We start from the raw sequence: 14,195 nt of genomic DNA, 5'->3' as shown, positions 1-14,195 counted from the left end.
GTTAACCACTAGGTACTGTAATATCACTGATATGGCGGAATGGAGCCGTACAAATTACAGCATGTGTGTGTTTAGTTAGTTATATGTCTGTGTTTAATTCCAGTTTAGCAGCATTGTGAATGAAGTGTTTTATCTTCAGGGTCTAGTGGTGAGTCCCCAATGTGAGATGTGCTCCTGTATGCTTCTACACCAGGGGTGTCAAACTTATTTTGCCCCACAGACGGCATTCGGTCTTCACCGAGGTCCGGAGGGCCTGCATTTAAAATGTGTTATATTTTCTTGCGAAAATTTGTGCAGAAAGGAGTCCTCTATCCATAGCATTTGGAATTTTCTATGCTCCCTGACTGTCTAGATTTTGTTTCGATGACTGTTAGCAAGCTGGACAGAGTAAAGAGACTATAGATGACTGTAAGCAAGCTGGACAGAGTAAAGAGACTATAGATGACTGTAAGCAAGCTGGACAGAGTAAAGAGACTATAGATGACTGTAAGCAAGCTGGACAGAGTAAAGAGACTATAGATGACTGTTATCAAGCTGGACAGAGTAAAGAGACTATAGATGACTGTAAGCAAGCTGGACAGAGTAAAGAGACTATAGATGACTGTTATCAAGCTGGACAGAGTAAAGAGACTATAGATGACTGTTATCAAGCTGGACAGAGTAAAGAGACTATAGATGACTGTTATCAAGCTGGACAGAGTAAAGAGACTATAGATGACTGTTATCAAGCTGGACAGAGTAAAGAGACTATAGATGACTGTAAGCAAGCTGGACAGAGTAAAGAGACTATAGAAGACTGGTATCAAGCTGGACAGAGTGAGGAGACTATAAATGTAGGTCCATTATCATTTCTACACAGTTTCAGTTTGTTTCAGTCATTTTAATGTTGATTGAGTGGGTGGCAGGTAGCTTAGTGGTTAAGAGCATTGTGCCAGTAACCGAAAGGTTGCTGGTTCTAATCCCTGAGCCGACTAGGTGAAAAATCTGTCGATGTGCCCTTGAGCAAGGCACTTAACCATAATTGCTCTGGATAAGAGCGTCTGCTAAATGACTAAAATGTAATTGAGATCGTCCACCCCCCCCCAAAAAAATATTCTAAAACTATATATTTTTTTGAATGGGCTCGTGGGCTGGGCTGTATGTTTGACACCTCTGCTCTAGAGGAAGCATTGCACCCTCAGCGAATAGGCTTCAGACAGTTTAGACCTAATAGGTTACATGCTGAGCGTCACACTTCTAATGGAGCAGCAAAAGGAACAGGCAGTGACACCAACCCCTCTTTCTTCCCTCTTTCTTTCCGGCCTGTTACTGAGGCTGTCAGCCACAACAAACAAAGACATGGATGAATCAATTACCAGCCTGCTCTCAGCAGAGACAACAAATGAAACAGAGAGAGAGAAAGAGAGAGAGAGAGAGAGAGAGAGAGAGAGAGAGAGAGAGAGAGAGAGAGAGAGAGAGAGAGCGAGAGGGAAGGAGTATGCCTATAGAAAGTGGATGAGAGTTAGAAAACCAAAACAAGAGTCACTTGAGTAATGTCTATAGGAAATAAAAAGAGCTGCTTCAATGCTGGGAGGAGGGAGTCTCTATAAAAGTGTTTTAAACCAGTGTGGTTAAACCTCTGTAGCGGTGTACTGGTACACAAGTACTAAGTGCTACTGCTCTATAAAAACAAACTAACAAAAACCTCAAAAATCCTTCAGTCTACGTCAATCAGGGCAACAGACTGTTCCACTTCGTAGATTATTGGTTGAGTCTGAAACCCCCAGCATGACTGTACCATAGTCAGGCAGTCACTGGATAGAGCTGTCATAGTTCAGCGCCACAGCCACTGTAAGCGTAGTAGGATACAGAGCAGTTGGCTTGGCAGTAATCCAACAGGCTGTTTTTGTAGTCGTTGTGTGGTGTGAAGGAGCAGATTACAATGTCCATAGAGGTTAGATTAGGAGGAGAAGGACTCTCACTGCTGTAAATCTACTGAGAAAAGACCAACACTCTCTCACACACACACACACACACAACGACTGTGTTCTCAGCCTTTACACTGCCCACTGCGCTGTGTGTGTGACTATGTGTGTGTTCCAGTGGCGATCCGTCATTCAGGTTTTGAGCCCCACCCATTTTTGTTGCCTGATTTGCATGTTATTTTGGCATTAATACGTGTCACATATCAGTTTGCAAACGTAGGGGTTGGTAATGTTCTCTAGTTGCGCCGTGATTGGCTCAGTGTTCTGTCACTCATGGGGACAAATCTACGGGGAGAGCTCGAAAATTCATGCCCCTTGGGTGCTGCCATAGAGTTACATCAGAAGTTCCCATCCAAAAAGGCTCAAGGTCATTGGCCACAGATAACATGACGTCAAATCACATTATATCTACCATAGCTTTGATTGGACTGATCATGTCAACATCATACTTTCAAAATCTTAGTTAGCAAGTTAGAAAAGCAGTCATCATCATGAATCATGTCGACAATCTACTGGCAAATCCTTTTCAATCCTTGTCATATGAAGAGAAATTATAGATAAAACGTATCGATGCTCATCGGCCATTGGACATAAACATTACACAACAAGTTGGAAATCGCAAATTCAACAATGAGTGGTTTGGAAGGAATCAGTGGAAGGAATCAGTAATCAACTGCAAGCGCTGCAAAGCAATCACTAGCCTGCTATTCAGTGGAGTGTGTGTGTGGTCCAAGTCTGGGTTTAAGGGTATCTTTTCCAAGCTTAAAAGGATAAACATTAACATGACATTCACATGACTTCAAAACAACTGGAAACTTGGAACTGCGAAATCTCAGACTTCAGTGAGTTCAGGACAACTGGGAAAAACAAGCTCAGACTGGGAGCTCTAAATACATTAGAGTGTCTAGTTTGACAAACAGACCCCTCACAGGTCCTCAACTGGCAGCTTCATTAAATAGTACCCGCAAAACACCAGTCTCAACGTCAACAGTGAAGACGCGACTCCGGGATGCTGACCTTCTAGGCAGAGTTGCAAAGAAAAAAGCCATATCTCAGACTGGCCAATAAAAATAAAATATTAAGATGGGCAGTCTGAGATATGGCTTTTTCTTTGCAACTCTGCCTAGAAGGTCAGCATCCCGGAGTCGCGTCTTCACTGTTGACATTGAGACTGGTGATTTGCGGGTACTATTTAATGAAGCTGCCAGTTGAGGACCTGTGAGGCGCCTGTTTCTCAAACTAGACACTCTAATGTATTTGTCCTCTTGCTCAGTTGTGCACCGGGGCCTCCCACTCCTCTTTCTATTCTGGTTAGAGACAGTTTGCGCTGTTCTGTGAAGGGAGTAGTACACAGCGTTGTACGAGATCTTCAGTTTCTTGACAATTTCTCGCATAGAATAGCCTTCATTTCTCAGAACAAGAATAGACTGACGAGTTTCAGAAGAAAGTTATTTGTTTCTGGCCATTTTCAGCCTGTAATCGAACCCACAATTGCTGATGCTCCAGATACTCAACTAGTCTCAAGAAGGTCAGTTGTATTGCTTCTTTAATCAGCACAACAGTTTTTTCTAATGATAAATTAGCATTTCAAAATGATAAACTTGGATTAGCAAACACAACGTGCCATTGGAACACAGGACTGATGGTTGCTGATAATGGGCCTCTGTACGCCTATGTAGATATTCCATTAAAATTCAGCCGTTTCCAGCTACAATAGCCATTTACAACATTAACAATGTCTACACTGTATTTCTGATCAATTTCCTATTATTTTAATGGACATAAAAATAGCTTTTCTTTCGAAAACAAGGACATTTCTAAGTGACTCCAAACTTTTGAACAGTAGTGTATACAGTGGGGAGAACAAGTATTTGATACACTGCCGATTTTGCAGGTTTTCCTACTTACAAAGCATGTAGAGGTCTGTAATTTTTATCATAGGTACACTTCAACTGTGAGAGACGGAATCTAAAACAAAAATCCAGAAAATCACATTGTATGATTTTTAAGTAATTCATTTGCATTTTATTGCATGACATAAGTATTTGAAAAATATTGTAAAGTGGTTGTCCTTCTGGCTATCATAAGGTGAATGCACCAATTTGTAATTTGCTCTGGATAAGAGCGTCTGCTCAATGACGAAAATGTAAATGTAAAATAGTTTTGATGTCTTCACTATTATTGAACAATGTAAAAAAAATAAAAAAAATAAAGAAAAACCCTTGAATGAGAAGGTGTGTCCAAACTTTTGACTGGTAGTGTATATACAGTTGAAGTCGGAAGTTTACATACACCTTAGCCAAATACATTTAAACTCAGTTTTTCACAATTCCTGACATTTAATCCTAGTAAAAATTCCCTGTCTTAGGTCAGTTAGGATCACCACTTTATTTTAAGAATGTGAAATGTCAGAATAATAGTAGAGAGAATTATTTATTTCAGCTTTTATTTATTTAGTCACATTCCCAGTGGGTCAGAAGTTTACATACACTCAATTAGTATTTGGTAGCATTGCCTTCAAATTGTTTAACTTGGGTCAAACGTTTCGGGTAGCCTTCCACAAGCTTCCCACAATAAGTTGGGGGAATTTTGGCCCATTCCTCCTGACAGAGCTGGTGTAACTGAGTCAGGTTTGTAGGCCTCCTTGCTCGCACACGCTTTTTCAGTTCTGCCCACAAATTTTCTACCCACAACTTTGGAAGTATGCTTGGGGTCATTGTCCATTTGGAAGACCCATTTGCGACCAAGCTTTAACTTCCTGACTGATGTCTTGACATGATGCTGCCACCCCCGTGCTTCACGGTTGGGATGGTGTTCTTCGGCTTGCAAGCCTTCCCCTTTTTCCTCCAAACATAACGATGGTCATTATGGCCAAACAGTTCTATTTTTGTTTAATCAGACCAGAGGACATTTCTCCAAAAAGTACGATCTTTGTCCCCCATGTGCAGTTGCAAACCGTAGTCTGGCTTTTTATGGCGGTTTTGGAGCAGTGGTTCTTCTTTGCTGAGCGGCCCTTTCAGGTTATGTCGATATAGGACTCGTTTTACTGTGGATATAGATACTTTTGTACCTGTTTCCTCCAGCATCTTCACAAGGTCCTTGCTGTTGTTCTGGGATTGAGTTTCACTTTTCACACCAAAGTACGTTCATCTCTAGGAGACAGAACGCATCTCCTTCCTGAGCGGTATGACGGCTGCGTGGTCCCATGGTGTTTATACTTGCGTACAGATGAACGTGGTACAGATGAACGTGGTACCTTCAGGCGTTTGGAAATTGCTCCCAAGGATGAACCAGACTTGTGGAGGTCTACAATTTTTTCTGTGGTCTTGGCTGATTTCTTTTCATTTCCCATGATGTCAAGCAAAGAGGCACTGAGTTTGAGGTAGGCTTGAAATACATCCACAGGTACACCTCCAATTGACTCAAATGATGTCAATAGCCTATCAGAAGCTTCTAAAGCCATGACATCATTTTCTGGAATTTTCCAAGCTGTTTAAAGGCACATCAACTTAGTGTATGTAACTTCTGACCCACTGGAATTGTGATACAGTGAATTATAAGTGAAATAATCTGTCTGTAAACAATTGTTTGAAAAATTACGTGTGTCATGAACAAAGTAGATGTCCTAACCAACTTGCAAAACTATAGTTTGTTAACAAGAAATTTGTGGAGTGGTTGAAAAACGAGTTTTAATGACTCCAACCTAAGTGTATGTAAACTTCCAACTTCAACTGTATATAGCAATCAAATAAAAAATATCTAAAAATATCTCAAATGAATAATATGCAACCATTAAAACAACTGCATTAGCAGGAGTAGAAAAAACGTTTTTCACTTACCAGTTTAAAGTGGCGTCCTCTCCTTCCAAAAACATATCTTCAGCTATTGAGTCTAAACTATATTCACTAAGTCATCTACTGGTTCTGTGACACTTTCCGGACATTTCTAATATAATCTCATCAAAATCTGTATACCTGGACTTTGATTTAGCTTTTCCAGTATTAGCAGCCATATTGTACTTTCAAAATTTGCAGAAAACTTTGTTTACTAAATCGAGGTGTGCATAATGGATCGTGTTAGGATATAAAAATGGATTTTTTAAACGCTATATTTTATCTCTGGGACCCTCTGTCACGTTCGTTGAGTAAAGGATTGGACCAAGGTGCAGCGTGGTATGCATACATAGTCGTTTATTATATAAACACCGACAAAATAACAAAATCTACAAAGCAGGGGGTATGCTCTATACAGAGAGAGAGAGAGAGAGAGAGAGAGAGAGAGAGAGAGAGAGAGAGAGAGAGAGAGAGAAGAGAGAGAGAGAGCGAGAGAGACAGAGAAAGACATAGAGAGAGAGACATAGAGAGAGACATAGAGAGAGAGACATAGAGAGAGACATAGAGAGAGAGACATAGAGAGAGAGACATAGAGAGAGAGACATAGAGAGGGAGAGAGAGAGAGAGACATAGAGAGAGAGACAGAGAGAGAGACATAGAGAGACATAGAGAGAGAGACATGGAGAGAGAGAGAGAGAGAGAGAGAGAGAGAGAGAGAGAGTGAGAGAGAGAGTTAGAGAGAGAGAGAGAGAGAGAGAGAGAGAGAGCGAGAGAGACATAGAGAGAGAGAGACAGAGAGAGAGACATAGAGAGACATAGAGAGAGAGACATGGAGAGAGAGAGCGAGAGAGAGTGAGAGAGAGTTAGAGAGAGAGAGCGGAGAGACATAGAGAGAGAGAGACATAGAGAGACATAGAGAGACATAGAGAGAGAGACATGGAGAGAGAGAGAGAGAGAGAGAGAGAGAGAGAGAGAGAGAGATAGAGAGAGAGAGAGAGAGCGAGAGAGAGTGAGAGAGAGTTAGAGAGAGAGAGAGAGAGAGAGAGAGAGAGTTAGAGAGAGAAAGAGAGAGAGAGAGAGAGAGTTAGAGAGAGAGAGAGAGAGAGAGAGAGAGAGAGAGAGAGAGAGACAGTTAGAGAGAGAGAGAGAGAGAGAGAGAGAGAGAGAGAGAGAGAGAGAGAGAGAGAGAGAGGAGAGAGAGAGAGAGAGAGAGAGAGAGAGAGAGAGACAGTCTTTTGACAGCTGTATTCTACTTGGAAATACATTAGGGAGAAGAAAAGTCTGCCCTATCTTTGGTCTTATAATATGATAATTATTATCCCCTCAAGGCAACACACAGTGTTATATAGAGCCATGATCACATTAATTCCCTTCCATCTCAAATTACTCAAGCAAACAGCAAAATTAGCTTTTAAAAAACAATAAAACAATACCTCACAAAACAACGCCCCTCCCCTATCTGACCTAGTTACATATGTACAGATATGTAGTAATGTATGTATGCGTGTAAGTCTGTAATGTCTATGTTCATGTTTTAAAATGTTGGCGTCGGCTAACGGGGATCCCAATAAAATCTAATAGTTAATATGATAAACAATCTGTGTTATTTCCCAGAACTAAAGCTGGTTATAGTTTTCAGCCAAAATCATGTTGATTTTGTGTGTCACTGTTGCACTCTCTACAGACAATCTCTTATTTACTCAGGCCAGGTGACCAAGCCAGACGACACTTACAAAAGTGCTGTAATAGTATTCTGTTACAATGAGACATAATAACATCACCATGGGAGAGACAGAGAAAGATAACATCATTAGCTCATGAAGGACTAGGCTCATTTTAGAGGGAATCTCATCCAGAAGGGAAACCCCCTACTACAGCTCCTGGCCCTACTACAGCTCCTGACCCTACTACAACTCCTGGCCCTACTACAGCTCCTGGCCCTACTACAGCTCCTGACCCTACTACAGCTCCTGACCCTACTACAGCTCCTGACCCTACTACAGCTCCTGACCCTACTACAGCTCCTGGCCCTACTACAGCTCCTGGCCCTACTACAGCTCCTGGCCCTACTACAGCTCCTGGCCCTACTACAGCTCCTGGCCCTACTACAGCTCCTGGCCCTACTACAGCTCCTGGCCCTACTACAGCTCCTGACCCTACTACAGCTCCTGGCCCTACTACAGCTCCTCCCTACTACAGCTCCTGGCCCTACTACAGCTCCTGACCCTACTACAGCTCCTGACCCTACTAAAGCTCCTGGCCCTACTACAGCTCCTGGCCCTACTACAGCTCCTGGCCCTACTACAGCTCCTGACCCTACTACAGCTCCTGGCCCTACTACAGCTCCTGGCCCTACTACAGCTCCTGGCCCTACTACAGCTCCTGGCCCTACTACAGCTCCTGCCCTACTACAGCTCCTGGCCCTACTACAGCTCCTGGCCCTACTACAGCTCCTGACCCTACTACAGCTCCTGGCCCTACTACAGCTCCTGGCCCTACTACAGCTCCTGACCCTACTACAGCTCCTGGCCCTACTACAGCTCCTGACCCTACTACAGCTCCTGGCCCTACTACAGCTCCTGGCCCTACTACAGCTCCTCCCTACTACAGCTCCTGGCCCTACTACAGCTCCTGGCCCTACTACAGCTCCTGACCCTACTACAGCTCCTGGCCCTACTACAGCTCCTGGCCCTACTACAGCTCCTGGCCCTACTACAGCTCCTGGCCCTACTACAGCTCCTGGCCCTACTACAGCTCCTGGCCCTACTACAGCTCCTGGCCCTACTACAGCTCCTGGCCCTACTACAGCTCCTGACCCTACTACAGCTCCTGGCCCTACTACAGCTCCTGGCCCTACTACAGCTCCTGGCCCTACTACAGCTCCTGGCCCTACTACAGCTCCTGGCCCTACTACAGCTCCTGGCCCTACTACAGCTCCTCCCTACTACAGCTCCTGGCCCTACTACAGCTCCTGGCCCTACTACAGCTCCTGGCCCTACTACAGCTCCTGGCCCTACTACAGCTCCTGGCCCTACTACAGATCCTGGCCCTACTACAGCTCCTCCCTACTACAGCTCCTGGCCCTACTACAGCTCCTCCCTACTACAGCTCCTGGCCCTACTACAGCTCCTGAACAGAGAGCTGCTAAGACTTGTGTTTTCCACAATAACAACTGGCTTACAGAGTTGATCAGCCTGGGGTAGTAAAGCCATTTGTGTAGTGACAGCTTTTCTCATAGCAAAGACAGAACACCATAATACTGAAGAAAGAGCAGCACAAACCCAGAAAACACTGAATAGCACCGTGGCTTTCCCTCTTTCACTCAGCTCCCTAGTCCCTAACCTCCCTCTGTAAATAATAACCACCACACAGCCACACACGTGTGGCCTTGACCTGCCCATGTGGAGACTGGAGCACTCTGTACTAACTGAGCTAGGGCGACAGGGAATGAAGCATTATCATGGTAGAGTACAGTCTGATAACTAGATGTAGCATACAGTACATGGAAATATATCTGGAATAACTGAGCTAGGGTGTAGTAACTGAACTGTGGGGTTTACTGCACTGTGCCACGTTTCTCTTGTAGTTTGGAGTGAACTGGCAGCAGGACATCAGAGCACACTGAGGGAGGCTGTAGTTAAAGTCTGTGTTAGCCCCCGTGGCAGCCTGCACTAAACTAGGCCATCCTAACTACCGTACAATTACACACACAGGAAATGACACACAGCAGCCTTTTCCATAGCTCTGCTCCACTCTGCTCTGCCAGGGAAGGCTTTATTACAGGGTTTATGTGGAGTTTAGAGCTTCCAAAACTATTCTAGAGCTCTACTGGGTCTCTGTGTCTAAAACAGCATCAAGGCTGGATATGAGACAGGACCAGACATTTAGGGCCGAACGTGTATGTGGTGTGAGCATGTTTCTTGTGTGTGTGCATGTAGAGCAGAGCGTGTGTGTGTGTGTGTGTGTGTGTGTGCGTGCGTGCGTGTGTGGGTGTCTACATGCGATCGTCCGTGTACTCACGTGGTCCCTCATCTCTTGCTCCACGGTGGGTGACATCATGACGACACAGATGACGGTGACGAGGAGGAAGTAGAGGGCGTACATGAAGCGTGTTGATGTGGACTGCTTGATTTTAGGACAGCAGCCACAACAACAGGAGCAGGCTGCCGAGCCACAGCAGCACGCCAGCTACACCAGGAGAGAGGAGGAGAGGCATTGATACAGTATAATGTCATTATACATGCTCAATAACATTATGGGGCGGTATCCCGGACACAGATTATGCCTAGTCCTGGATTAAAAAGCATTTTCAAAGGAGATTAACTTTTTAGTCCAGCACTAGGCTTAATCTGTGTAGGGGGAAACCATCCCTATAAAACTTAATCAGACCCTGTAACTGCTGCTTACAACTCAAAGAGGGAAATGCACAGAAAGAGAGAGAGAAGGGAAGCCCGGCTGGCAACAGGGTTAAGAGCAGCAGCAGCTTCAGCAGAACCCTGGCTGGTAGAGTACAGAGCACAACAGGGTTTGATACTGCAGTCGCATTCGTGACTGTTTGACTTGGCAGTGCAACACACATTTATAATTGATCCTAGGGTGCCAGTGAAAAATGTTTTACCCGGGTTTATTTTTATAATCATGGTTTATTCAAACGGTAATGTGCAATTGACCAAAAATAAACCAACTTTCTGAAGAGGCAACAATGGCACAGGAATGCCCGTCTGTGTGTGTCAGGGCTCGACATACAGGGAGGTTTTGGAAACCATCCGGGCCAGTCGATCATCCCCGTCAATTGGCAGTTTGGGGTTTTAATCTAGGCTATATAATTGATTAAAAAACAGATGGATTCCCGAAGCTGTTCGTTTGTTATGTCGATTATTTATCACACGCGCGCTGCACACATATAGCCTATAGATAATATGTTGGGCAGAGAGAGCGCGCAGCTCTCAAACAGCTGGTTGTTGTGTGGAGCGAAGACCAACAGCAGTAGGGATAGGAAAGCGGTAGGAAAGATGTTCCAAGTTATGATGTCTACCAGTAAATGCTAAGGCAAGAATGGGTATGCAAACCAGGTATTTAAAAACGTAAAAGTCTTGGTTGAGTACAGACATCGGCGCCAGAACGAATCAGTTGGACCGGCATTTGATTTCCATAGCAGGGTCCGTCTTTTCACGGGACCTCCTATGTGTGCATGCGCTTGTGCGTTTACAATTTTTTAAATGGGTATAATAGTAAAGACCATAGGCAGCTCATTAGTTTCAAGTTTAGGGAAGCTTACAATTTATCCTACAATTTCTACCGATCTGCGTGCCAGTTATGATTATTTCTATATGCACATTTTTGTGGAACAGTTTCATTTCAATAATAACGTTTTTGTTTCTCAAAATCATTGTCACGTGGTTAACCATCAAAATCGGAAGTAAAATGATAAAAATCGAAACGTTAAAATTCAACTATGGCGAGAGCCCTAGCCTCTGTGATATGGACACATTGATACACTGTGATTCATTGGCGGCTAAAGAAATTAGAACATAGAACTCAGAGATAGCTTATAGGCCAATGCAGCAGTAGGCTTATAACTTCCATCATCAACTAAGTAAAATACATAGACCTAAATCCGACAAATAAAAACAGTAGAAAATATCCTTATGGAAATTCTGGTTCTTTCAATCACATTCATCTCTCTTCTCCGCCTGTCTGCCTCCCTATCGATCTGTCTTGACTTGAGCTAATGTTAGTAAAGTTCAACATTGTATCAAATCATCACAGGGTCCGGCCCGAAACTGTCGCTAACAAACTTGCAACATTGTATAAACTAGCCTATTCCGGGCCCTCAAAGTTTCCTGCGCCAGTGAGCTCGGGACAGAAAGCTGTTTTTTTTAATGACGTTTACACTGGATATATGGGATCTTCAGATCATGATATTTTGCTCTTTCACACCTTGGTTTGGTGATAATCGAGAGAGTATTGGAAAGAATTTTCAAATACTGAGGAACTATCATTCGCAATGGGATGTTAAAAAAATTGAATTAGTTTACATTCCTAAGAGAGCATGTGTGGTGTACATGGTGAGTTAAGAAAATCAGAAATAAGACATTGACAAAATGGGCACTTTCCTACATCTGCATACATTCTGGAGCGACACACACCATATCTTCATATCTATTTTTTTATTTAACCTTTATTTAACCAGGTAAGCCAGATGAAAACAAGTTCTCATTTACAACTGCGACCTGGCCAAAATAAAGCAAAGCAGTGCGATAAAAACAACAACACAGAGTTGGAGGTAAGGCAATAAATAGGCCATAGTGCAAAATAATTACAATTAGTATTAATACTGGAATGATAGATGATGTGCAAATAGAGATACTGGGGTGCAAATGAGCAAAATAAATAACAATATGGGGATGAGGTAGTTGGGTGGGCTAATTTTAGATGGGCTGTGTACAGGTGCAGTGATCGGTAAGGTGCTCTGACAACTGATGCTTAAAGTTAGTGAGGGAGATAAGAGTCTCCAGCTTCAGAGATTTTTGCAATTCGTTCCAGTCATTGGCAGCAGAGAACTGGAAGGAATGGCGGCCTAAGGAGGTGTTGGCTTTGGGGATGACCAGTGAGATATACCTGCTGGAGCGCATACTACGGGCGGGCAGTGATTTATAGATGGCCTGGAGCCAGTGGGTTTGGCGATGAATATGTAGTGAGGACCAGCCAACAAGAGCGTACAGGTCACAGTGGTGGGTAGTATATGGGGCTTTGGTGACAAAACGGATGGCACTGTGATAGACTACATCCAATTTGCTGAGTAGAGTGTTGGAGGCTATTTTGTAAATGACATCGCCGAAGTCAAGGATCGGTAGGATAGTCAGTTTTACGAGGGCATGTTTGGCAGCATGAGTGAAGGAGGCTTTGTTGCGAAATAGGAAGCCGATTCTAGATTTAACTTTGGATTGGAGATGCTTAATGTGAGTCTGGAAGGAGAGTTTATAGTCTAACCAGACACCTAGGTATTTGTAGTTGTCCACATACTCTAGGTCAGACCCGTCGAGAGTAGTGATTCTAGTCGGGTGGGTGGGTGCCAGCAGCGTTCGATTGAAGAGTATGCATTTAGTTTTACTAGTGTTTAAGAGCAGTTGGAGAATACTGAGGAGTGTTGTATGGCATTGAAGCTCGTTTGGAGGTTTGTTAACACAGTGTCCAATGAAGGGCCAGATGTATACAAAATGGTGTCGTCTGTGTAGAAGTGGATCTGAGAGTCACCAGCAGCAAGAGCGACATCATTGATATACACAGAGAAAAGAGTCGGCCCAAGAATTGAACCCTGTGGCACCCCCATAGAGACTGCCATAGATCCAGACAACAGGCCATCCGATTTGACACATTGAACTCTATCTGAGAAGTAGTTGGTGAACCAGGCGAGGCAGTCATTTGAGAAACCAAGGCTATTTAGTCTGCCAATAAGAATGCAGTGGTTGACAGAGTCGAAAGCCTTGGCCAGGTCGATGAAGACGGCTGCACAGTACTGTCTATTATCGATCGCGGTTATAATATCGTTTAGGACCTTGAGCGTGGCTGAGGTGCACCCATGACCAGCTCGGAAACCGGATTGCATAGCGGAGAAGGTACGGTGGGATTCGAAATGGTCGGTGATCTGTTTGTTAACTTGGCTTTCAAAAACTTTCGAAAGGCAGAGCAGGATGGATATAGGTCTGTAACAGTTTGGATCTAGAGTGTCACCCTCTTTGAAGAGGGGGATGACTGCGGCAGCTTTCCAATCTCTGGGGATCTCAGACGTTATGAAAGAGAGGTTGAACAGGCTAGTAATAAGGGTTGCGACAATTTCGGCAGCTAGTTTTAGAAAGTAAGGGTCCAGATTGTCTAGCCCAGATGATTTAATAATAATAATAATATGCCATTTAGCAGACGCTTTTATCCAAAGCGACTTACAGTCATGCGTGCATACAATTTTTTGTGTATGGGTGGTCCCGGGGATCGAACCCACTACCTTGACGTTACAAGCGCCGTGCTCTACCAGCTGAGCTACAGAGGACCACAGTAGGAGTGAACTGGTCTTCTAGTGCGTTGGGTACAGAGAATAAAGGGGCCAGATTTCCGGGCGTTGTAGAATAGATTCAGGGGATTATGTACAGATAAGGATATGGAAGGATATGAGTACAGTGGAGGTAAACCTAAGCGTTGGGTAACAATGAAAGAGATAGCATCACTGGAGGCACCGATTGAGCCGGTCTCGGCGTGTATGGGGGGTGGAACAAAGGAACTATTTGAGGCAGTTTGAGAGGGACTTGGGATTCTACAGTGAAATTGTATAATAAGCACTAACTGGAACAGCAATAGGCAAGGCATATTGACATGGGAGAGAGGCATAAAGCAATCACAGGTG

At 43.9% G+C, this 14,195-nt stretch overlaps 1 protein-coding gene across 1 annotated transcript in view; it reads right to left on the bottom strand.

Annotated features, from left to right (window-relative positions):
* The window catches only part of LOC311119135 (serine incorporator 5-like), a 40,010-nt gene that overhangs the window by 1,323 nt on the left and 24,492 nt on the right, over nt 1-14,195 (bottom strand). Inside the window, exon 2 of the mRNA XM_084193881.1 lies at nt 9,818-9,985. Coding sequence (XP_084050007.1) covers nt 9,818-9,985 — 168 coding nt within the window. The remainder of the gene's footprint in view (nt 1-9,817; nt 9,986-14,195) is intronic.

This window comes from Coregonus lavaretus, assembly GCF_964263955.1.
Source record: "Coregonus lavaretus genome assembly, contig: HAP1_SCAFFOLD_1971, whole genome shotgun sequence".
Lineage (NCBI taxonomy): Eukaryota > Metazoa > Chordata > Actinopteri > Salmoniformes > Salmonidae > Coregonus > Coregonus lavaretus.
This window is presented reverse-complemented; position numbering and strand designations above follow the sequence as displayed.